The sequence below is a fragment of the Typopeltis vanoorti genome, chromosome 2 (genome assembly GCF_054136105.1).
Source record: "Typopeltis vanoorti isolate ZY-2024b chromosome 2, IOZ_Tvanoo_1.0, whole genome shotgun sequence".
In the NCBI taxonomy this organism is placed as follows: domain Eukaryota; kingdom Metazoa; phylum Arthropoda; class Arachnida; order Uropygi; family Thelyphonidae; genus Typopeltis; species Typopeltis vanoorti.
In genome coordinates, this window is record NC_143550.1 from 164,532,351 (window position 1) to 164,559,802 (window position 27,452).

Here is a 27,452-nt window from a genome sequence, read left to right on the forward strand (position 1 = left end):
TATATCAAGAAAAAAAATTCAGTTAAAGTAATAACAGTTAATGAAATAGCTATTTCAAAAGCTATTTTGTCCAAGTAATTTGTTATAAAAATTGCTTTAAGATTGCATAAATTTCGTCCTGTTTTAACAACATGTCAATATCACACCGCACACAACCTATTTATACAACTATTTTCTAAGGATCCATCAAATCGATTATTACAAAATACAACTCGTAAATACAAAGTAAATAACGAAATACAAGGAACTCGTAGTAATTCGGCAGAAAAACAATAGAAACGATAATTAGCCTTGCACTATAGTCCTATAGTACGATATATACATGACATTTCGTCAAAATATTCCGAAGATTCATATCACAGGACAATGTTGAGTTTATACAAATATTATGTTATGATATCAGTTTTAAAAAAAAAACAAAGAGCACTACACACAAAACTATGAAAATGCTAAAGGAAAATACTCCAGACAAGCTTCTATTTTTAAATTCCGACTGTCTTGCCGATTTTTCCAGGGATAGGACAACAAGGAGATGGTTAAGAATAAACAGGACGAATGCCAAAGTGCTTCAAAGAATCAGATTCTTAAAGAATAGGTTTGAAAGGAAATATAGAGTTCCATGACCTTACTAATCAATGGAAAGCATCTACGTTCTTCTGGGCGCTGGATATTTAAATATAGTCTTCAATGTTGACATTCTTGCAATACTTTGCACTATAAAAACTTACGCAGATTCTTTTGAACGATTCATCAAAAGTAAAGATAAGATCTTTGTCGGAGAAGTTTTATGCGCATTCCAAAAATGTTTTTTCTATTAACAGGAAATATCTAAGAGAAATCACGTTTTTTTTTTTTTTTTAAGTATACCTTAGAGCTTTAGTAGCCCTGTATTTTTGTACATCATTGACTATGGCGTCTACTAGTCACAGATTTAAAGAATTTACCCTAATGAGGGAATAAATGAAACTATCTTAATAGACTTAAACTCAGACATTCGTTTTGAACTTGGTCGGAAATTTTCATGTAGACAGCACTGAAGATCCATCAGTTTTAAGATTTCATGTAAGATGTTAAATCCAAACATTAAAATCTTACTTTCCAAAGTGTAATTACTGAGTACAGCTGATTACGAATGCACACGAGTAACTTTATGGCATCAGGTAAGCGTCTTATATATATCTGTTAACTACAAGCGTTCTCTTGCCAGGCTTATCTGTTTTCAGAGATGAAGGAGAAGCGAAGAACCAAGTTTCCTGGAAAAACCGATGAATTCCTTCAAAAGCCTTACAAATATGTTTCGTGTCCTCCACGAGCTTCCACCGAACCCAGGTGTTTTTTCAACTAAAGGGCCACTAAGCGAGGAGAAGATGAAACGTTTTTTTTTTTTTTTTTTTTTTTTTTTTTTAGGATTTGAAAAATGGAGTATTGATAATTTATAAAGCAATCCTCATCGTGTGGAATATATATAATAGGGAGGAAGCAATTGCCGATGGTAAAGTTTTGATAATTTTGTTTTTGTCTGACATATGGTCTGTTAATTACAAAAACTATTTACAACACGACACTGAGCTTTATTCTACAAATAAAGAAGAATTAAATTAGAAAGTCACTCTCTGACCCACTTTTAAAAACAATTTGCCAGTGAAAAGATGCGAGCAGTTATTGATATATATATATTTATTTTATTTTATTTTATTTTATTTATTTATTTTATTTTATTATTTTTTTTGTGAGATGATCAGTGAAACAAATTCCCTATTCGGCTAGAGCTTCTGTGCAAATTTAATTAAATATTACAAAAGCAAGCTGCACTAACAAAATACTGTTTCCAACTTTTATGTTGTGTAATAAAACATAAACAAAGAAAAATAAAATCAAATTAAATTTAAAAAAAGCACTGGAACTCAAGCTCGCTTTCCTTTAGGAAGGCGAGCTTGTTTTCACGGCCAAGTAACTAACTCAACTTCTTGCTAACCTAATTAATGTTTCGATAGGGCAGTTAATAATATCATCAGAGGATATTATGGCTGTTAATTACATGTGTTCTTCTGCCCAGTTCTTTTCGCCTGCGGAATGAAAAACTAGTTTTCGAGAGGAATATCTCTGTCACCTCCGTATGGAGACCGGCTGCTTCAGTTTCTGGCCCTGATAAAGGTTCTTCGCTCCAAGACCGGATTCGAACCTAGGTCGTTCTTAGTTCGAATGCTCCTTAAATGATATTTATGTTAAAAAAAAACAAAAAACATTTGTGTTATTGCTCTTGTTACGTATTTAAAAAGTGGTTTGACTAATAACGCGAGAATATATATACTGCATATATAAACCGGCACGTACGCACACAGACACACACACACACACACACACACAAATATATTTAGCCATAAAATTAAAACTATTTTATCTTACAATTATGGTTATGAGAACTAAGGATTATTAGTAGGCCTTAAGAGCTTGTAAGTACCACAGATTATTATTAGAGAAAGATTAGGTTAACACCCATAATCATTTACATTTAGTACAGTTTAAAAGTGTTCACCATCGGATTTCCGACTGTCGATATTTCCGTTTGTTTTCTCGAGAGTATACAACATGATATACAACAAATTTTCCACACTTGGATTTTATAAGTGTGGAAAAAGTTAAAATGTGTTTTATAAATCCGTTCGATCCGTTTTGGGCTGATGTGCCTTATATTTATAATTCTGCTTTGCGTAATGACACTACAAATGGTCAGACTAAAATCAAACTTAAATTGCTCAACAAATTCTAACACAGAGCCTACCTACAATATTTCATTAAATTCCACCCAGCTAGTTCAATGCGAAAATGATTTGAAATTAATATCAATTCGAATATTTTTTTCCTTGAGATATGCTAATGAAATGGCCGACTAAAAACATAGTCGATTAGCACAGACATCTTTTTTTGTCTTAAATCCAATTTTATTAAATTTCTTTCAGAGACAGATTTAGGGTTATTGCAATATATCATTTTCACACGTAAAGAAAGGTCGTTCATAATAATGCGTAACGGTATAAACAACATCAGTTAACATCCGCCTTGAAGAAGACAAAAATCATATCCGAGATCATCTGTACGGCAAGTCATGATTGGTACACTATACTCTGGATACTCTTCGCATAGGATCGCATGAAGGACGATATCTTTATTATATAGAAGTCATTATAGGTGTAAGACACTATTTTTTAGAATCAACATCATCTACGAAGTACTCTCCGAATCTCAACAAGTATGGTTGCATTAATTTACCAAAGATCTGGGAGACTATAATTTTAAGACCGGACTTCTCTATGTTAACTTTGTAGTTATCCGAGCCATAGAGGGCGCCATGTAAAGCCATTAGATGTCAGTTACAATTTAAATTGTTTCTACAATTACTTAGTTTAGTGTTGTATGCCTGGCACAGTTATCATTTTGCTCTGATCATGCTGGGCAGAAAACCAGAGAAATATTAGTGAGTTTAATAAATGTATATTTCCCCCTCTTGGTGTTGTTTATACCAAGCATTATTTATGAATAATTTTGACACGTTTTGTCGTGTCAAACAAACAAAAACTGAATTGAAAATCATGGTGCACAATCATAAAACGCGTTCGTGTATAGTAACATCATTTATCACAAGTGAACTTGAGCCTTTAGACAATTTTCGCAATTTTGCCAGCAAAATGGCCTAAATGATTCCACAAACTTTAAGACATTCGTTTCATTAAATTCTGCCCAGCTAGCACAGAATTATTAATAGATCAATTAAAATACCTTCTCTACTGTCTGATATATTTTTAAATGATTAATATAGCAGTCTGAATACTATTTGACCAAATATTACCAATAAAAATGATCCGATAGAAAAGTAAATAAATCACATAGACACCTTTTGTGTATATTATAGATTTTATTAAATTCTATCGAACCAGAGCCGAGTTATGTAGTATATAATTTAGACACGTCTTGTCTCCTTTGTGCTCCTGCAAAAAGACAATTGTCAGGACTCAAATTAGCATTTTAGAGAATAATCCACCAATATGTGCCTCTGTTATTGTTGCTGCTGTTACATTAAAAGAAATGTTGAATTCAGAAGCGTGACAGACAGGCATTTTTAAATTGCAGCCAACATCTTAATTTTTCAGTAATTGGCTAAAATGTTTGCATATAAGATGCTTTTTAGGAGGATACAATTTTTAGAAGTAGATGAAGCATTCGAGGAATAACTGGTCGAAATCGATAAAAAGATGCGATCTCTTTTTTTATATTTTACTTTATTTTCTAATCCATACTCATTAAACTCTCCCCATTTAGTCTGGGACTTTAAGAAATGAATGAATTCTAAATCCAGTCGAAATCGGTTTAATGATGTTACCTGTTGAGGTGTTTGAAATGGTTCGTTGGTTACTTACTGTGTGTGTGTGGGGGGGGGATTTTGTATTTAGGTTCTTAGCCATGGTTCCGAAAACTCCACTCCCGATCAAGTTTTAGATATTCTACTTCCTAATTCAGGTAATATCTAAGCAAAAAATACCACATATTGTATCTAGGTTCCTAAAGTGCCCTTTACACGTCCCACTGTTGTCCGCTTTCACTGTATCGAATCCCAGTCTTTCCTGTCCAATGGCGCACGTCGTGTCATACATCCCAAAGAGCCTATGTGCTCACTGGATTTTTTTTTTTTTTTAAAGTACTCTAGTTAATTAAATTTGACGCTTCGAATCTTGAAAGCTATTCACTGTTGAATACTCCTGTTAATCAATATCAGAAATATCGACGAATAAAAATGGCGGATCAATAATATTCAGCGTGGAACTGGAAGTACAGGAAGTTGCCTTTGAGCCTTAATACCTCTAATAATAAGAGCACTCTCTGGCTACAGAATTCAACTTACAGTAGTGAGTCTTGATAAGGAATTTCGGGCGACCTTCGGCAACGAAAAGCTAATTTATGCACGGAGAATAGAAAACCTGATTTATTTTGTTCTGCCATGAGCTTCGCTGCGTTCATTATAGAAGAGCATCTGAATACACGGATTTCGGATAATATAGCTTTTAAGAGATATTTGCTGCTGAAAGTTAAAATGAATGCAGTCCAATGCATTGCGTGTAAATGAAAAATGAAGAGCATAACAAGGTTGTCTGGCGACGAAAGAAATTCCACTACGTTTCCAAATGTGAAACTCATAAATGTAGAATCCAGAATATCAAAATATTTCATTTGTGTGAGTAATTAAAATATTGGAACGGTTGTTGACAGCTGAAATTACGCCAAAAAGAACAGTACAGTGACATTTTGGCAAACTTAATCCCCAGACCAACAACCCCCGCATTAAGGTACGTGTACCTGGGAACTATTGCATTACCCTATTTTTAGCGTGTGCCACCGACTAGCAGAGTTAGACAGGAATAACTAGCTGAAGATCACTGCATTACCTACATTCGTAGCATCCAAAAAGTACCGTCATGTGTCATGTTATCCAAGGAAAACCTACAGTTCGTGCTTTTCATTTACGGAGGTCATATTATGCGGGTTATGTCACATTTACTGTGAAATTAGTTCTTGAAAAGCAATGACTTTTTAAAAAACAACGTTGCACCACTCATGCACAGGTAGTGAAGGTTATTTATTTTTTTATTGTAGTCGTCAGGGTCATAAATCTTTTCAAACACAATTTCAAATGGATCACTGGCTATAGGATTGAAATTATATCAGATTTGTTAGTTGATCATCGTCTAAGTAAACCCCCCACTGCATATATTTTTATGGAAATCCAACTCGAGCAGGGTTGTAAATATAGATTTATTTAGTGGACTAAGGATTATATACCCCAAGAACTCTACTCAGAGACCAAAACCACGTTTGTTTGTTTTTTTTCCCAAGCCACTTAAGGCACCCACCAATATGCGTGTATTAAATAAATTCACGAAAACTTCATATAGAGAAAAATCCGTCTGATCCATCTTGAGGCCAGTACTGCTCAACAATATTCTTATCAACGTAGCATTTTTCACCCAAGGAAAACAGCATGTCACAGTTTTTGTTTTGTATGATTAAATGTAAGTCATTTCATGGAATTTTACTGACTTAAAGAAATAATCAATAATTTTTAACGTCTTGAAGATACCCAAAATTCACAATACTTTTGAGTTTTAACAAACTGTAACTTAGATATCTAAGACAACTTTAGATATCTCTATATGGATATAGAGTATCCTCAAAAGAATCTGTAAAACTTCAGGATTTAATATGTTGAGTGAAATGAAAAAAAAAAAAAAAAAAGCTATTATCATGGTTAGAAACTGCAGCGGCGACCGACTGTACACAAATCGTGGTCTAGTTACGTCGTCCAGTTGTTATAAGCTTCTAGGAGCTTGCAAACAATATTGCGCTGTGCATTATTAGGCCGGCTGCATTTAATCACGTGCTATTATTTAAGAGATGCCGGTTAAGTTTTTAAACGAGGATTACGCTGGCTTCTAATTCATTTGGTTTTTGTAACCGCAATAAGAATTTCTGTTTGAGGGGTACAGTTTTAGACTGTACACTGTATTTATATGCTTCTATGCAAATACACAGAAGCATGTTTATAAAGAACGTTCTCTTTCTGTTTATTCCTCTGACTAGCATAAACAACTATTCTCCCCGCCCCCAATAATAATGCTCTCTTGGTGCTTACTTCGTTTATGATTTTTGTTCTTTTCTTATACAGTCATCCCTCGAGTTACATCCTTTCGAAGATACGTCCGTGATCCCATAAGGAAATAAACAACATTTTCGGCTATATATATATATATAGGACCTGAACGAAAAGCGCATACCCCCCCCCCCCCTTAGCACTGTGGCCATGACCACTAAGGCACTAAGTCTCTTCAACATATTAAAGGAGAAAGCAGAACCGATTATGACTACGAATTCAACGCTTCTTCCGGTTGGTTCATGAGATTCAAGCAGAGATTTGTGCTGCATAATGTGAAAATATATGAGAATCTGCAAGTGATAAGAAGACTGCCAAGTAGTTTGTGGGAAAATTGGATAAAATTATTATGGAGGAAAATTTATTGCCACAGCAATTATTTAATATGGATGAGACGTCCTTGTTTTGGAAAAAAATGCCCAAGCGGACATTCATCCACAAAAAGCTGAAATCTATACCTAGTTTCAAAGCTCTTAATGCCCATATTATGATTCTGCTACAGGTAATGTGGCTGGATATAAACTGAAACCATTTGTGATATTGCACAGTGAGAATCCACGAATCTTCCAAAACATTAGGAAGCATACTTCTAGTTCATTATCGGAGCAAGAAGTCATGGATGACTCAAAAATTGTTTGAGGATGCCTTAATCAACTGTTATGCAAATGAAATAAAAAGCTATTGTGTGAAAGAAAATGTAAAAGTTAAACTTTTATTAATTCTAGATAACGCTCCAGATTATCCGTCTTGTAAGTTCAAAGGCATGTTTCTCCCTCCAAACACTTAAGGCTTATTATATACGGACAACTTTTTCCCAAGCCATTTCTGCCACTGAAGGAAATGACCAAACTCTCATGAAATTCTGGGAAACATTCAATATTTTTCATTCTATTAAAAATATTGCTGTGGCTTGAGATGAAGTGACTGGCATATGGAAAAAGACATTAAAAGGTTTGAGCATGATTTTGGAAGTTTGTAATAGTGGGCGTAGCAAACAATCTGAATCTCGCAGTGAATGATGACGACATAATTCAACTCATAGAAAGTTTCCCTGAAGAGTTGACCAACGAAAAATTGGTCGAACTGGAGGAACAACTGTTGCAGAAGAGGAAAACAAGAAAGGAAGAAGTAGTTAAAAATTTACAGTGAAGGGTCTTGAAGAAATATTCTTTGCAGTTAGCGAGGTTTTCAAAAGAGCTGAAGACATGAACTCCAATGTTGAATGCTTCTTATTAGTAGAAACGAAAGTGTATGATGTGTTTGCTTGCTATGAACAAATTTGTGATGAAAAGAAGAAGAGGAATAAGCAAAGCACATTGGAATAGTGGCAGTAACACACAGTACAGTTTTCTAATAAGGGTTTAAAAATTAAAATGACAGTGTACTTATTACGATTAAGTCCCTAACCACTATAACACTGTTGATTTAATGTATCAACTTACGTTCTTCCGGATGGAACGGAACCCGGACGTAAGTCGAGGGATGACTGTACTTCCTTACTGAATTTATCTTCATAATTTCGAGTATTGGTCCTAAAAACACCTCATTATGCAAAGAAGGAATCCACTTAGCTGAGGATTAGCTCCTTTTTTTTCTTTTTTTTTTTAAACTAATCTTTTTAAAAGTGTAGTTTTTAGTTTTTATAAAGAATGCCATTCATCATTTTGATGTCACCCAAAGCTTAAAGAATATTAAATATAAATACATAAATCTTATAAGTACGTAATCATGAAAAACAACTGTGTGGGTTTCTCATGACTGCTAATATTAATAAACAAATTGCTATATTGAATTAATCATATATTTAAAATTTATATCAAAACTAAATTCACCTACATAATTATAGTAGCATCTTTTAGCGCTCATTAATACTTCTGTTACAGGAAGGTCCCAATATTTGGTCGGAATATGTTCCTTGAAAAGGTGTTGCATCTTGAACATCTGTACTTCGGGACCAGCTTTCTATAAGTTGACATGTTTCATTCTCGAGTGAAATATTACAGTATTTCAATGTACAGGAATTACCTAACATCTTCTTCAATACTTAGCTTACAAGCAAATCATCACTTAGTTTAAAAACGAATTATCACTTAGTTTACAAGTTATGATGGGAGAAAAGTTTGGTTTCAAGAAAAGAAGCTACTAGCCGGGGCTTTCTACTAATTTACATGATTTACGTAAATCGAATGAAGCTAATAAAGAAGTAAATTTTATAAAACAAAGAATGACTTACAAGGAAACATTACTATGTCAAAACTACAAAATATAATGATGAAAATAAAAAATCGGAAAACACCCTTTGATATAATTATGGAGGTGTACAAAAAACACAGGTGAAAATTTTAAAGAAAGACTTGAAATTCTTTAAAAGGGTTAAAGTAATGGAAAAAACTAAGTCTATTAATTATCTGACAGCGTATATTTACAGTTCATTGCAGTGTCTCTGTATTTATTGATGGTTAGAATACGTATTAATTAATTTTGTAGAAAAATTAAGGATATCAATATGGTATGATACATTCTTCCTCAGCTTAGGAATACCGTACTGTATGGCAGTCTATATCCAAGCGAAATTGTCGCAGTTAAAAAAAAAAAAAAACTGTTATTCTGTTGCATATTTCTGAATATGTGGTTTCCAGATTATGTTAGTGCCCATTTTTAAGCCTAAATAGTATACCGAAATCTGATCAGACAGAAAACTAACTTCTATAAGAATAGTAATAATTTGTTCACAATAAGCATATTATAAATTGAGAAAATTAACCAATGCCTAAATAGTCAATTAATGATGCGCATGCTCTTCTTTTCTGTACATATTTTATCTTCTATATCTATTGTTAACTGTCCTTTTACGGCGCTGTTGACTCTAAATATTGTTTATGTAATCACTATAATAATATGTAACCTGGATGAGTTATACGTATGTCATCTGCTTATAATTTGGAAAAATCTTAAAATGAAATATATTATTTGATTTGATTTATTATTATTATTCTTTTATTTATTTATTCTTTTATTTATTTTAAACTTAAACAGATTGAAAAGATTCAAGTTACATAAAACAGGCGTAGGCACTTCTTGGGGATAGCAACGACAGAAGGAAAGGTGATTTGTTACTGTAGCAAAAGAAACAGATTTTTTATAGGCAACCTTATCTCCCGGTAACCCATAATCCGTCGAATGAAATTTCCGACGCGGCAATATCATGCTAGAGGCAAACTTTGAACTTTTCCAGACTAAATAGTGAAGGAAAGATGTTTGTTTAAATGAAAAGCTAAAACGAAAAATCTCCCAGTGAAAACCAACACGGTAATGAGTAAACAGAAACAAGGTTGACACCCGCTATGACTCTAAATCCCAAACGAAGTTTTGTTCTATAGTTTAGACTAATCTAGTTTTCATTCATTCCATGAAAATTAAATTAGTCTAACATGGTTACGCAGTGCAGAGAACATAGTAAGATGTTACCGAACTCACGAAACACATCAGATGCCCACTGTATTAGTCGATAAATTAAGGAAGTTGATTCTCTTCTAGACTTCTGTGATTGAAGAGTCAGAAAGGAACCTTACTGAAAATCGAGAATTATACGGCTCGATGTCAGGCTCGGGGATTTGTGTGTGTGTGTGTGCAAAACAGCAATCTTCAATAAACTTACAGAACGTACTACAAGATCACACACATTAAACAAAGAAGGCTTAAGACAAAAATCTGGAGAACCTTCATTTAGTGCAGGTGGTCGCACCTAAGTTTTTATTGGAAATTACTGTGTGTATGAGACTAAGAAGGTCATTTTTCTCTTGAGAATTCTGTTCTAACGTCGCTATTATAAAATTTCGCATCTTTGCATCGGATTTAATAATAATACTAAATATAAGAGTGATTTATTAACACTTTTTTTGTCAATTTCTATATTGAATTATACACACGTTCAATTACAATACAAAGCATCGCACACATTCCGTCTTTAGCATTGGAATTTCTCTCCAGAACGATATAAAATTCCAATCCCCACATTTCAATAAATGAAATGGAATTTTTATTTTATTTAATTTTGCTATTAAATCAATTAAATCAATTTACGAATTAGAATACGAGCTAGAAGAAAATCGCTACACGATTTTTGCCTTTTCTAAACTTCCGGTTTGAATCAATGGTCTGATTTCAAATATTATATCATACTAACATAAATTCGATCCGTTAAATGGTAATAGTATATTGCTAACATAAATTACTTTAAAGAGAACAGCTTTTGACCTTCTTGAGGAATTTTTTAACTCAGGACAAACTCCTTGAAAGTCAAATATCATTACACATCTGATCGCAGAAGCCAATTTTGATCGATTGTTCAATTTAAAACTCATCTATACATCTTTATCGTCATCTCTTCCTTCTCGCCAACTAACATCATCACGTAACAGTAATGATGTCATTCGCTCATTTAGATTTCTTATTCTGTAAAGTGTTAAACAGAATTGAATTTCGTTGAACATTCAAACTTCAATAGCTGATCATTACACTTCTTTATGGTTAATAAAACGGAACATAATGTACGTATGCTGCATCCTTCTTTTGTGTTACATAAGTTAGCACACGTGTTAAAGCATTCAATGCAATATTACGTGTATTCAAATAAAATTAAATTCGTATAGTTAAGTTTAGTAGAGCCTGTCTCATACTGGCTAACTCACCTGGAAACTCGGGTTTTTCGTCCCTCAGAACAGACAAACCGGCTCGTGAACACACAAGGATCTACAGTCATAAAAAATACATACTTAATCCCTCATTAGGAAGACTCAACCAGCTCTAAGGGACGATGGAGGAACGGGGGAAACTCCATACGAATAAATAAATAAACTGCTAAACAGTGGCGGCTCGTGGCTTGAAATCGTGGGGGTGCTGCAACTTTCGAAATATACATACACACTGTAAGTACAGTGTATACGTGTTTGGATAAAATATCAAAATTATGGTAAAAATTAAAATAAAAAAAAATAAACATGGAAAAATATTGTTTATTATCGATAAAATTATACGGTTTGGTATAACTAAAAATTACTTAAAAATAAAATCCATTATCATAACCCCAATAATGTTTTAAAATAAAAACTATAACAAATGTTATGTCTTTAATTGTAACGTCCAAATATTTAAAGAGACCGAGTAAACACGATAAGCACTACGAACACTCTACTACTGGCGCAAACTGCATATAAACAACAGCGGAACTGCGCCACGGACAGTGCCGCATTATGCTAATAGCTCGCATCTCACTATGACGTGATATGCTTGTGCGCGTAGCAATATGACACCGTGGTAAACACAGTGCTGCTAGCGATCTTCGCCCTCCTGAGTACTACAAGACGGATTGTTATTATTTTTTATACAAAATAAGAGAATTGTATAGGATTGTTAATGATAAAATTAAATATTAGAAGCAAATATAAATAAATTAATAAATATATTTATGTATCGAGAAAAATTGGAGGTGCTGCAGTTCCGTAGTGCCTATGCACGAGCCGCCCCTGCTGCTAAATGCTAAACAGAATTTTAGTTATAGCCGTAAATTTAAACATTTCATTTGTTACTAAAAATTTTTTTTTTTTACATATGATTCATTCTAATGATATAGAAAGCAATGGTAATTTCTTCTCTATTATGTAATTATTTATATATACAGGCGACTCTTTTCTTGTTTTCTTACAAAAAAGTTGACATTTTCTTCACCTGAACCTGAGTCATTGTCTTGGTAACTTCCTAAAGTCTAATACGCATCATCTCCGAAGAAGGAAAAGCAACTACAATAGTGTCTGTCCCCCCCCCCCCCTACTCTTACAGTAACTATTGACATCTCGTTTTTCGAGATTAAGTCTGGATTCCTGAATGTCATTATGTTATAGATGGTGATTCACCAGGTGAAACGCCAAGGTGAAGAGACGCTACCACACCATGTAACACCTGGTTTGCGTGTGGGTAGTCCCCGCCTTGATTTATTATGAACGGGGTCGCATCATTAACTGGAATGGTGCACATTTTCCTGTTACTTTTAGCTGTCTCGTTTCACGTAACTTATAGGTGAATCACTACTGTGACGTCAACACGCCTGTATAGTTACCCTAGTTTTCATTTAAACCGCACTGCGTATTTTGCTAAATACATCTATATTCACAAGTCATATAGCGAAACATATTTATAGAGATGCTATCGTAGACGTCCAATAGCAAGGAAAAACAAGCGAGGTTGTTTTACATTTAGCATTTTTTGTTGTAGTAATAGATGTACGTAATTACAGTAAGGTATTTTTTTTCACCTTAAAATTGTATTTATTTTAATCTGCGCCCTGAGCTTTAAGTATTACCGCCATTGTCACAGCTTATATAGCGTACATTTTTTTCCCTTTCTAATTATTTTATTCATATTCCACAGAGAGGTGAATTAGAACATTTATCTTTCAATTAAGAAATATTTCAGATAAATAAAAGAATTAAAACGAGATATAACTTGTAAATTTTATATCGATTCTTTATAATTGTGGACTGAATTAATTTTGATCTAATTGAGTTTGATTGAGTTTTAATCTATATACTATAAGAGTGAAATAATCAATTGTTACGTATCCATTTTTATTTTCAAAACCAAAGACACACTCCATAAAAATATAGCCAAACAAGCACATATAGGACTCAAATGTGATTAGTGCATTTTCGAGTAGTGCGTCATTTTTTTTCGATACCCAAAGTCGATTAGTGCGCCTATATACATCTTAAAAATAAATGTTACACATTTAAAAAATTTTCTATCTATACATTTTTTATGGCTAACTATTTTGAAAAATCACTCACCAGAATGAAATAATTTAGTTACTGATTTAAAACATTTTACAAAGTTATTTTTAATGGCATACTACACTACTTCCATGTAAGCTATGTATACTATGTTCCAAATTTTTACTGCCAAAATTTATGTCGTCTGCTAATTACAAAGCATTTTCCTGATCATATCTCGGACCTCCTTCGTAATTACTTTCCTTATATATATGTTTTTAAAAGTATTTTCCCAACCTTTCATCATGAGTAAAAGAATTAGTGAGCAAAAAAGTGAAAGTGTGAAAATGATCCGAAAAGATAGTTCACTAAAGAAAGTGAACAAGGCGAGTCTAGAGCAAAGATAAGACAAGAACACAAAAATGGGTGATTCAACTATAAGAGCAATTTTAAGCAAAGCTGCTGAATACAAAGTATTATAATGATTGAATTAGAGAGACTTCTTTGTACACGATCGAAGATTGTAACCAAAAACGGATCCTGCTAAGAACTGACCTTATTAAATCAAAAGCATTAAGTCTCTTTGCAACCTTGAAAGAAAGGGCTATCAATGATGGAAAAGAAGAATTCCACGTTAGTGCTGGGTGGTTTGAGAAATAGCCTACATAATGTTCTAATCACAGACGGAGACTGCAAGTGCCGATAAGGAGGTGGCCGCAAATTATCCAGAGATTTGAAGAAAATTGTATAAGAAAGGGGCTATTGTGACCAACAAATATTTAATATCGATGAAACTAGCCTTTTTTTTTTGGAAGCCAATGCCTTCCAAGACTTTTCTGACTAAATCAGAGAAATCTCAGCCTGGTTATAAAGTCGCAAAGTCGAATGAAATTACTGTTAGCAATATGCGATCCATTTGAAAGCACATTCTTCCACATTGTGCAAATGATTTTAAGAGGCTTTTCAAATGAATCTAAGTTAATTAAATCTCATTCCGAGAAACTGAGTGATTCCAACCTGCTAAATTTAGATGCACAGCGGGAAGATCCTAAAGAATATGAAGAAAATTTAATCACTGACAAGCCCAAAGAGATTTCACAGAAACAAATTTAAAATATTTTTCGTGCAACCGAAACTTTTAAATAGCAATGCTTAGAGACTGGCCCTTGTGAAAGAGAAGCAGGAAAATTTGCAGAAGAGACAGTTGTATGAAAGAAAGAAACAGAATGCCCGCCAGAATAATAGATTTATAATTTGAATATGTTTTATTGTCTTTCAGCTTCATAGTTTTCCTTTAACTAGGCCTTGATACATACCCTAATTCTTTTATTAAAAAAATCAAGGGCGAAATACGCAGGAAGCAAAATTCACAAATTTTGCTTCCTGCGTATTTCGGCGCTTAATGAATATTAGTAAATATATGCTTATTCATATAAGTTTCATTTCAAAGCAGAAATCTAAGAATTGTAGTTTCAAATATTTCACCTGATTTTTGGTGTAGCAGTATTGAAACACATCCATCACATTAAATTGTTATTAAACTTCTCTTATGTTTTTAATTCTTTCTTTATTACTAATCGTTTTACGTTTCATGTGCTTGTACTGCAAATGTATAATAACAATATATCTATCTATATAAAAATATAAGATAATGTGGCATGTCAAATGTGTATGTAAGATGCTAAAAATGTAATATTTACATTTGATTTTTGCAATATTCGCTGTGTATGTTTTGTATTGAATATAAATACAATAAATATTATAATAATATATGTCTATATATTACGTTTTTTTCGAGGAGGGCGTGAAATATTTTAATTTTCCAAAGGGGCCCCTGACATCCAGAATTTTGGGAAGCACTGTTCTAGTCGACGACTAGAAACGAATCAATATCAATACCGGCCTTTCTTTTAGCATTACGGAAGAGGAAGTGCTACCATAAACTTACAAGAGCATCTCAAGTTAAGATGCAATCTTATTTCGCATCATTTGAGCACTAACAGTTCCCCAATTTTTACAAATTTAAACCAAAATTGAAATGGTTAGAAAGAAAAAATCGCCAATACAACTGCCATCAAAATCTCTATTAGGTATTTTGTATTTTCGCCAAATGCACCTAATAATATAAACGATATAAAAAAAATTACGAGCCACGTATAGAAAGTTAACAAAAAAAGTCGATTAATCGACACTCATTTTTACAAAAATGCAAATGCAAATTTCTTGCGTTTTACTTTAACATCCCACTTCTTTGTAAAACAGTTTTATGCTGATAAATTACACAGAGGGCTATGCGAAAAGAAATACTGGAGAACATCAAGAGTACCTTTTCAGTGCCATAATATTCTATTCTTTTCGAGTACCACGCATGAATCTAAACTGAATATTGTAGTCGTTAAGAATTCCTCCCCCCTTCAGATTATCTACTGTTTGTTCAACAGCCCTTAAGTTTGGAGAAGTGCAGCTATGGCTTGCACCCTTCAGTATATCATCATTATCAGAATCTATTTCAGTGTGCCACTCCACCCTCCTGCGATATTTCTACTCCCCCATTCTCGAGTACATATATTACTCTTTATGTTATCCATTATCTTCCTGAAGTCCTCATTTTTCATGCTTTTTATGACTTTTTTTTCCTTTTGTCATTTACATCAACGTTTATACGCAGTTTATCCTATTCCTTTTTGCAATTCAAAATTCTTCATCACAATCTTTCTAGGTATATTTATTTTGTACATTTACAAACTATTCAGGTTTCCTATTTTATTCGGGTAAGAAACTGTCATACTGAACCCTGATGTGCAGAGGCATTAATTAATATATAGTCTTACCACTGAAAGCACCATACTGGGCATGAATACAGTATTAGTTGGAAATATTCACATCATTTTCAACAATGGGGAGGGGGAGACGAAATCGAAAAGTAAGCATCCATCCAAGACACATTATAGCATCATTTTTGTCTTCGTGACTACTGCTAGCCAATGCAATAGAATAAACTACTCTATCTACAAAACCCGATCCCTATAACTGTTCATTAGAGGGAACTGAGTAGGAAGTTGTGCTTTACAATTTATTTGGTAGATTTTTCGTTAGAGATTCCAGTTAAGTTTCTTCTTCATAAAATTCTCTTTTATGTTTTATGTTAGATGTCTGGATGTCAGTTGTCCGGTATGAGACCACGATCCTTCACAATGGAAACCTGGAGGGAACATGAGAAAGGTTCCATGTTTGACCTCTGGAGCAGTTATTGGATTATCTGATATTTGCAAAGTCTCTGGGATCTACTGTCAAGTCGCCTTTATTTATTATTCTCCATAACTGAACGCAGATATCAAAGGTAGACTTATAAGGATGTCTATCGTCGATTTCTGGCTCCTGTATCTTCATAAAATTCTCTTTTATGTTTTATGTTACGTTGAGATTTCTCTATCTTCATCATTCCTTCTATTTTCTTGTCACCTACATTCAGTGGCCAAAATATTAACGACATCCTCCATGCTAAATGGAATCCAAGAGAAATACGTGAGATACAGGAGCCAGAAATCGACGACAGACATCCTTATGAGTCTACCTTTGATATCTGCGTTCAATTATGGAGAATAATAAACAAAGGCGACTTGACAGTAGATCCCAGAGACTTTGCAAATATCAGATAATCCAATAACTGCTCCAGAGGTCAAACATGGAACCTTTCTCATGTTCCCCCAGGTTTCCATTGTGAAGGATGGTGGTCTCATACCGGACAACTGACATCCAGACATCTATAGCGGAATTCGACATCAAGACATCTCTACCCACAACATGCCGGTTGGAGAACAGAGACGATATCCGCTCAACTACTCGGCCGATTCTTCCTTTCTTCTTGACAAAACTGTCTAATGCTAAATTATAAACTATTATTTATTTGGAAGTACATCTAATGTATAAATAAATGGGATTGAAAAAGCAGTAGTAAAATCCTGCAAATTACCAGCATTACCTGTTTGAGAGTGCTTCGGCATGTAGAGAGGACAGCATTTATGGTTGATATTGGTCAAATTGCACATAGATATTTCTGTTGTGGTGGAAGGTACAGCATTTAGATGAAGGCAGAGGATAATTCTATGCACAGAATATGTACACAAATATCCACTAAGGTCACACAGAATGTGTTACTGTTTTAGGCCGCATCACTGAGTGCAAAGGTTTCCACTGTCAGTAGCATCTTTAATGCTACTAACTGGTTCCCTGTGGATATTCAGAAACCGTTCTGCAGACGAAATTCTGTTGCTGTGCAGGTAGGAAGAAGTTATCAAGATGGATGGCGATTATATTAACGAAAATATAAGCTGTAAGCGCATGCAAAGATTAAATTTAAAAAAATAACACTACACTTTTTTTCACTATAAATGACAGGTTCGTAAAATGTTTTCAAGTAAATTATATTTTATGTGCAAAATGCGTAGACTGATTCTTTTCAATTTCCGGCAAGCGCTAAGTTCAGACCATTCAGTCCATTCGTTTATATGACTTCCTTCTATATGAAGGAAGGTGCAGTATTTAGATGAAGCAACTAAAGCTACCGAGACTGGTGTATTATGTCTGTAAATTGCGTGTTCTTCAGGCCTATTTTTCTATTTTGAGGGATGAAAAACCCAAGTCTCAATGCAAGCCTCTCCAGTAAGTAAAGTAGCGATGGTAGCCTTATAGAGGACAATGAAAATCATCTATCACCTAAAGATTTTCTTAAGATCTATGGCAAGTAGGATTCGAACATAGTCGTTGGTTACAAATCAGCTATGAAATCAATCATCTAGACCAGGGGTCGCCAAAGTTATTTGCCCGTCGATCCCTTCAAGAGTTTCTTGATTTTTTATCGACCCCCCCTCTATTTTACTATTACGTAATTATAATAGGACAAGCAAAAAAAGACGCTTATGTGAGTTTTTAGATTGTTTATTTTATAGTTACAATGATTATTGTATGTATAATATAGTATATATTATTATATTACTATTACTATTACTATCACTAATAATATCACTGGTATTACCAGTGATATTAATAAACTACTGGTATTACTACCAGCGCTGCTCAACTCTTCAACATAGAGAAGTTTAGTTCGTGAATGAATAACGATTGAATTATAATATGTATGTTGATGAATTTTAGAACATTAACGCTCACTTGTATGTCGATGCGCAAAAATGAGACTGGGATCGAATACTTGTATCAGTAAATAAGAACCACGCACATGTTGCATTCTCGCTCCCACTGCACCCGGCTGGCAGGAACCACCAACATCCGTTTATTGGTAAATGCGTCATTTTGGCCTACTTGATTGGCCTCAGTAACTATTTTCATGACCTTACTCCATCTTACAGGTCCTATTCATGGACCTGTAAGATGGAGGTACTGATCCCACGATTCACTCTTAATTACGTTGTCATTACCTCCATGTCTTTTGTCATGGAAGTAATCCAAGTTAACCGAATTAAATATTACCCATACAATGATGTCTTATATTTTTCTGTCGACCCCTGAGCCCAAATTGACCCCTAACAATGTCATATCGACTCCTTTGGCGTCGATAGCGACCACTGATCTAGACAAATCACGCGAATTACATCAACCAACTCATCAGAAGCGGTAGAGTCGACTTAATTATTGCAAGGAGAGTTGAAAATGTGTGCTTAAAAAGTTTTCACGTTATAAGTGCGGTAACTTTAGTGAGTGCTTTAGTGTTATTGAAACCAAAGTGAAACTTTGTGATAATAAAGTCGAGAAAGATTTTTTTTTTTTTTTTCACTTTTCCTGATCATTTTTGACGACTTTTCATCTAGATTCAACTCTGATTCCTGGTATCCGAGATGATATAGATACAGTGGCAGGAGTGCAAAGAAGATACCGGGACTGCGGAATTTAAAGTATGAAGACAGATCGAGAATTTGTGGAGTGCAGACACTAGCAAAAGAAAGGGGTGATATGATCCCCCAAATTTCTGAAAGGAGTCATTAGGATACCAATATATGCATTTTTAATTTTTTTTTTATGGAGGATGGGGGAGAAGACGAGGAAATTGAAAATGAATGCACTCAAGATAGGCGTGAAAGCTAGAAGGAAATCAATCCATTTCTATCACGAAACGCAGAACGGTGCATGATAGAAATGGATTGCCTTTGGAAGTGGTGAGTGTAGGTAGTGTGAATGAATTCAAGGAAAGGTATGACAGATGGTGTGGGTAATATGTGGTCTCACTTGATGAGTCCCTGACTCCCTGGAGGTCTCGGTAATAATACATGTTTCGTCTTTTTTCTTGAAGAGCTCGATAATGAATTATTCTTAAACATGATTCCCCCTCCCCTCAAAAAAAAAAAAAAAAAACAATACTTGAAATTCTAGCTCGAGATTAAATATTATAAAGAAGAAATATACAAACATTAGTTGCACTGGAAGTTTAGAAGAAATTCCACAACTCGCAATGAATTTTTTTCTCGATTCAATACTAAATAATAAACATATTATTTTCTAATGGAAATAAACCTACATTAATTTTTATTTTCCATTACACCTCCAATTGGCACAATAACTTCTTTTACCCCGCTTTTCAAATACTTACTTTTACAACGTCCGACTTCTCTCCATCCGACTCCGACCTTTCATCATGATCTTCAAGACTGCTCTCTTTAGGGACTGAGTTTCTGTCGTATATCCTGTCTTCAGGATCAGTAATACTCACGAGGGTGTCGTTGTTTCTAATTTTATCCTCATCTCCAATGTTGGAGTCCAAGAAAGTCGAAAAGTCGTGCCATTGTCTACCAACACCGCACTTATCCTCAGTGTCCACTAAGTTTTCCCAAACCTTGAGATCTCCGGTATCTTTAACCTCCTTGAATTCATCATCCTTAGGAGTGAGAGTAGGCGATAGGGAAGAGTCTTTATGAAAGTCTTTTAAAATTTGGTGATGCTGGACGTCCTTCTGTCCAGTGACCACGATGGTACAGTCTTTACCCAAAACACCAATCTTCTCCGAGTCCTTTTCAGGATGTACTTGCCTGGTGTCTCTAACAGCGCGTGAAGTGCGAGAAGGCTCTTTTGGAGAGAGGGGATTATCTTTGTCGGCATTGATTCCCTCTTTATCTTTATCCTTCTTCCTGCCACTGATGCTTCTAGAAATAAAAAACGAAAAAAAAATATATATATTGTGTTATACAGAAAGTTACAAAATTTAAAAGGCATTTTGATTACATTAAGAATTAGTAAAATGGTGCTACTCTCCATGACACAAGAATACGCTAATCGCGACTCAGTTTTCAACTAGTAAATTATAAAGATAACATAGAACTGATAACGGACATTTGTGTACAGGTTCACTTGTCTCTAGACTGCGTGCAGTAAAAGGCATCTGTCTAATCAGTTAGGATTTTTTGCTAGCGATTTTTAATTAAGAAATATCATATTAACTCTCCCTTTATTTGGCGAACACCTGTTCAGTATGAACACAGGCGGCTTAAACAGCCGATAAGATCAACAAAACCGTATCTAACCATTCAGCTACCCCAGCGAAAACAAATATAATTTTGTTTTCAACGGAAACTCGAGGTTTTTATCCTGCAAGACAGGTACTTCTAGCCAGAAGAATACATACAATTAACGGTTATATAATGCAATCGTCTCGCTAGCTTTAGTTGCTTCGGTTGGAATTCCAAATAACTCCACAACGAAAATTAATAGTTCTCAAACACACGAACTAGTATAGTATTCAGACAGTTACTGTCTGGTCTCTGATGAGAACCAGGAGTTCAAAATAGCTGTCGGAATTTTGTCCTACTCAAAAAAAATAATAAAATAAATAAATAAAATAAAAATAAAAGGCAAATATACAGCTCTTGAACAGAATGTGTATCTGTGAGTTTTAAGTAGTACAAATTGATCATGCCTAGAAGTTTGTAATTCAGTAAGCTTCCGATCAGCTTTGAAAATTTTAAATTTCAATAATTTACCAAGTTAAAGCCTGTTCGAATAATTACTGTAAGCCTTTATCATCTTTCATTATAAGTGTGCTTAATAAGATTTATAACTTTGTTTTGGAGCTATGGAAGTTTGTCCCTCCTCCCATTTTGACTATGTTATATCTTATTATTTGAATTCTATTTTACTGCTTATACAGGGTGTCCCAAAATTCACGCAAGATTTAAATTTAGCGCCATTTGTGCGGTAAAGTGTTACCAACGAGAAAAAAAAGACAGCGTGACAGCTGACAGTTCAGGGTTATTAAAAATGACCACACACACAGCGAAGAGAGTTCGTTGAATGGATTATGGAACAACAAGTGGATGCTTTTCGAACAAAATAATCTTCAGAGATGAGGCTCATTTTCATCTTGATGGCTTCGTTAATTGACAAAATTGTCGCATTTGGGGGTTCAGAAAATCCACCAGTGATTGTTGAGAAACAAATGCATCCACAACGTGTCACTGTTTGGTGCGGATTTTGGGCTGGAGGCGTCATCGGTCCATTCTTCTTCGAAAATGCGGCTGGTAAGGTAATAACAGTTAATGGTGCTCGCTGTCGCGACATGATAATCCAGTTTTTTGTGCCTAAATTGCAAGATATGGATGTGGACGACATGTAGCTTCAACAAGACGGTGCCACATGCCATACAGCCCGAGAAACAATTCAATTACTGCATGAGTCATTTCCTGGTCGTGTAATTTCCCGTTTTGGTGATCAGAATTGGTCGCCCAGATCATGTGCTTAACGCCGTTGGACTTTTTTCTTTGGGTTTTTTTGAAGTCTAAGGTTTATGCCAACAAGCCCACGACCACCCACGCCTTGAAGGAGGAAATTGAGCGCCTGTATCAACGAAATTCAGCCACATTTATGCAAAATGGTCATGGAAAATTTCGACAAAAGAGTGCGTATGTGCCAGCAAAGCCGTGGAGGCCATTTACCCGATATGCTATTCCATGCATAACCCTATACTGTATACTTTATGAATCAATAAGAAATTACAATTTTTAATTAAAAACCTGTGTTTTCTATTAAAATTACTTCTTGCGTGAATTTTGGGACACCCTGTATATTCGTCATATTTCATAAGGGATACTATTTTTAAACTGTGTTTAAAAACACATTTTAAAGGAAATTTAAAGGAAAGGATGATTAGTTTTGAAAGTTTCATTGCTTTTATTATTGTTAACATCAATTCCACTTCCAAACGTGACCATTTGGTACATCTGGCAGTGTATCAAATGGTCATTTGTCTACCTGACGGTACTAAATCGTGGATGGACTTTGTGGCAGTTGACGGAAGGCTGAGACGAGTCATTTTAAAACGATGCAGGTCCACTGCAGAACTGGGCTGCCCACTTATTTCCTATTGCAAAGTATGGAACATCCTCCTCTAAAGTCTGTACCGCGTTCTTGTGAATGCTTTCAGTAGTAGGTTTAATTTTTTTAAGTTTAGGTTTTTTTTAATTTAATGGATAATAAAAACATATATTATCCATTAAATATATTAAATACTTAATTATATATAATTAAATTATCTATATTAAATAAAATAAATAATATAAAAAATATTACAGATATGAAATCATGACATTTGCTTTAAAGATAACGCATGACTGCAACATCAGGAAATTCATTTTCATTAAAAGCACCTCGATTATTATTAGACGTAATGAGTTGATGAGCCACTTGAGATCAACTTCATACAATTTTTTCATTAACATTTATTTATTTTTAAATTTAAACAACTCATCTCAATAACAACCAGTTTCCAATATCGTACTCATCTTGATCGCTTCATTCAAGGACTGTATTTTAGTAGTTTCAAGTGAATATAACCGGAATAACCGATTGTTTGCAACTTACTATTACAACGCTACTCATCAAACCTTCGTATCCTAATCGGCAACGAGGATGCTCTTCACATGGAAAAACCTAGGTTCGAATACGGTCTAGGATGTGAAGAACCTAGGCGTGCGTGAGAGAGAGAGAGAGAGAGAGAGAGAGAGAGAGAGAGTGCTTCCGTAGCTTAGTCGATAACAATGATGCCATTTGGTTGGAAAGACCCGAGTTCGAATCTCATCCAGAACACGAAGATTCTTAATAAAGCGTTTTCAACTGAAGGTAAGTTTCTGATCTCATATGAAGGTATCAGAGCTGCGCCCCCCCCCCCAGCCCAGAAACTGGAGTTTTTCCTTTCCCAAAAATAAACAAACTAGCCAGCGAACACATTAATAGACAAAAATACATTTAAGAAGTAGTGTGGAGAAACTCTAATAAGCTGGGAAGTGGTCTCACACCAAGCAATGAAATTCTCTCACCTAAAGATAATAACAAACATTCATGTCCACGGCAGGATTCAAACCAAAAGCCTATTGGTAAGAGAGCAAATACGCTAACCACTTGGCTAACAAGGCCATGAGGACATCATTATATAACGGTTCTAACATGCCGTTAAGTACCCACGACCTTTCAAGTATACTTGGATTTCCTAATCATAATTCTGGGATAAGGTGGTTAGCCCTCTACCTATAAGTATACTGTATATGTAAATTGCATTTGTTCTGGTCGCTTTGCCTGATTGCGTAATGCGAAACATGAATTTCTGGGGGAAAAAGCCCTTCCATCTCCGTATGAGATCGGTTAACTCACCTTTAACTGAAAAGCCTTGAAAAAGGTTCTTCACATTCTTCTAAACACACGTTTCATCCCAAACGAAGGGCATCGTCGAACCCGATTGATTAACGGATGCTCTATTTTATAGGCAGAATACTTAAAATTTATCTGGATATCCAGTATAACGCTAACCGAGTTTTCACTCACCTGAGAAGCATTATATTGAAGTCAGACTATAATATATCACCTTAACTAGAATACGGTTAATTATAATTGGTCGACTGCATCAATGGACGATAAAAGCCACTGGCCATAATCATAACTTTTTTTCTATGAATAGCAACATTTGAAATATGAAAGCAAAATATTGCGATGGTTAATGAGAAAGAAAAAAAAACAAACAAAAACGGACTGATGACCTCCTTATTGCTTCGACTCGGTCACTAAGCAATGACTGTCTTCACAACACTATAAAACACGATACACAAACAACACATTCTTATATAATCTTTTCCTCCTCTTTTCTTTGGTCATTTATTTAGATGGGACATGCAGAACTGAAATTCCTCTTTTAAGTGCATTCTGTTGAAGAGAACAATGAAGACTTTAATTGCCTAAGAGACATCATTTAAGAAAAACAAAGCTCTTTTTAGGAAAGTTTTTTTTTCTAAATAAGAAAACTTCCACTATGACCGTCCCAGATTCTTCCTTTAACAACGTTAATAATAATACCATTCAAGAAAGAAAATTAGGCGTGCCAAGCAAAGTTATCCTTGGATTTTTTTTTTCCAAGATAAAAAAACAAAAACGCTATGAAGGCAATTGTTAAGGTCGAAAACAGTACAGGGTCACGCACCGATGTCAAGGTAGAAAAATAGGTTGTGTGTGACGAACGCACCCTTTGCTTGGTCCGTTGAGGAAAAATACAAATCGTACACGAATGAACATAAATTTCGGCGTTCATGACTTGTCTTTTAATGTTAATGTTGACGAAGATGGAATATTTCTTGACAGCTATATATTAACAAAACTGACAGTTCTAAAACCCAATGCCGCATGGCATTAACTAGCTGTCAGTAGCACAACAATGAAAACAAAATGGAAGTAAATCGATGTCTAAATTACTAACATTCTCCTCACTAGCTATTGACATTTTAGTATCTACAAAAACAGCATATTTTAAAATTATTCTGCACTCAGACCAGAAACTACGCCCTCATTTTATACATGCGTACATTTCTATATAAAAGTTTTGTTTCTTTGAATAAATGGATATCTCATTACATGTTTTCATAGACACAATAGATGTCACTTGTCAGCAGAGGAGTTTGTATGTTTGTAATGTTAGCAGAGTTGGACGAATTATAATATTATGATTTCCTATTTCCACAGCAGCAATCTTGATATTGCTGCCATGGAAACAGGAAAATTATACAAGGTGAGTGGGTGAGTGTGTATATTACTCATATCGTCACTGAATATTGTTAAAAAATAGGCTATATTCAAAACGCTAAGAGTGCACATCGAGGGTATGAAAATAAGGCAAACTTGTACTATTATTAAACTATACAAACCGGAGATTTTAAATCATCATCAAATTCTCATAATACCTACTGAAGTTAGTGAGGCCATTAACATGGAATATCATCTTAACAGGATAAGTGACCACCGCTATACTTCGCAATCTATTATAGCTGTCAAATGCGGGTATTCACAGATCTGTTTGCCTATATTAGAAGGAGAGAAATACGCGTTGCCGGAAGTAAAAATTAACATTTCCATTCAAGACCAACTAATTTAGTTCTGCTGTCATTATGATAGCGGAACCCTGCCTCGATTCCACATCGACAAATATTGAATACGGGCATTAAATACACTTTCACAAGCAAGTGATATGATGTGGTGGAACCTTCCACGGATTTGGAAATTTTAAACACAAGAGAAAAAAGAGACAAAAATATTTGCATTATAAGATGAGACAAATTATATGAGTATTAATGCTTACATAACACATCGAGATGTAATGGCAGAAATAGCTGTGTTTATTTCGCTAGTACTTTTAATTTAGAGAGCTGCTAAACAAAATTAAAAGTACTAGCGAAATAAACTGGATTGAATGCAGAGGTGAGACAGATGATAGGGGAAATAGGTCTGGCAGAGGCTGAAGAGGAAGAATGGAAAATCCTCTTGGATAGATCATTTGCCTATTGAATATTTGATCGGATCTTCTGGTAATTCAGGATTGAAATGGTTGGGTTACAGCTATAAACTGATCTGGAGGGAAAAAAAGTGATGAGTGATGACTGGACCATGGGGATTATTGTCCTAAACAGAAAGCAGTAATAACTCTGGAGGAATAAGGTTATCGTACAAAGATTATGAAAGGCTGATCACAAAACAGTGGAATATCTCAGAGAAAAGTAGTTTGGTTTTGATTTTTTGGTGTAAAGGAAATGATGGAGAGAGACAGGAAACTTGGAAAAAGACTATTTATGACTTTTCTGGATTTGGAGGGGAGGAAAATGTCTGGGAAAGAATAAACCGTTATCATCAAGAATACGTATGCTAAATGTAGGTGCTGTGCGAAGACTAAATTTGGTAATTCAGGGTGGTTTTACACTCAACAATGGATAACGACAAGGAAGTGTCTCTATTACGGTGCTCTTCCTTGCGGGGATAAATAATTTTAATTAGTTCTAGTTAATTTACGACTAGAAAGAAATAAAAACAGCTGTTTTTATTATTATAATTGTGTGACTCCCACCCAAGAAAGGTTGTAAAACTACTGCTCTAAACCATTATTTGGACTAACCATTATTAGTACAGTGTGCTAAGAATTTTTCTATTTTTATCAATTTTATATATTTTTTGTATTTTTTAAAATTTTTACATTATCCGGAAACGCTGCTCTACAGACCAAACGTATAATTTTCTCAAGCCACTTCAGGCCTCCAAAAAAAGGCGAGGCAGTAGTCTCACACTGGGCGATGAAATCCACCTAAAGGCAATCACAAACATCCATACTCATGGTGGAATTCAAACTCGCCGATTTCTTCAAAGATGACTGCTGGAAAAAGTTACTAAACAAACTACTCTTCTCTGAAACACCAATCTGTAAGAGAACAAAAACAGATCACAAATGTTCCATTTCTTTATATTATTATCATAACCTCTATGTTTCTTGATCCTATATTTAAGTGAATGCATGTAAATAGTGATGTACGTCATTTGTATTTGTGTTTTTGTCATGAATATTGGCGAAATGGACGCAGAAATTATTTTTAGTGGGATTTTTTAATTTTTTAGACGGAATGAAATGGACATTGTCGAGGCCTTCTAAAAGGCCTCGACAATGTCCCCTCCATACCACATCACTC

General features: G+C 34.6%; 1 protein-coding gene across 4 annotated transcripts in view; it reads right to left on the reverse strand.

Annotated features, from left to right (window-relative positions):
• Positions 1-27,452, reverse strand: part of LOC150109601 (uncharacterized) — a 426,121-nt gene that overhangs the window by 292,879 nt on the left and 105,790 nt on the right. For all 4 annotated transcript variants that reach the window (XM_090413762.1, XM_090413780.1, XM_090413753.1 and 1 more), the window contains exon 2: positions 20,066-20,615. In XM_090413762.1, coding sequence (XP_090269888.1) covers positions 20,066-20,615 — 550 coding nt within the window. The remainder of the gene's footprint in view (positions 1-20,065; positions 20,616-27,452) is intronic.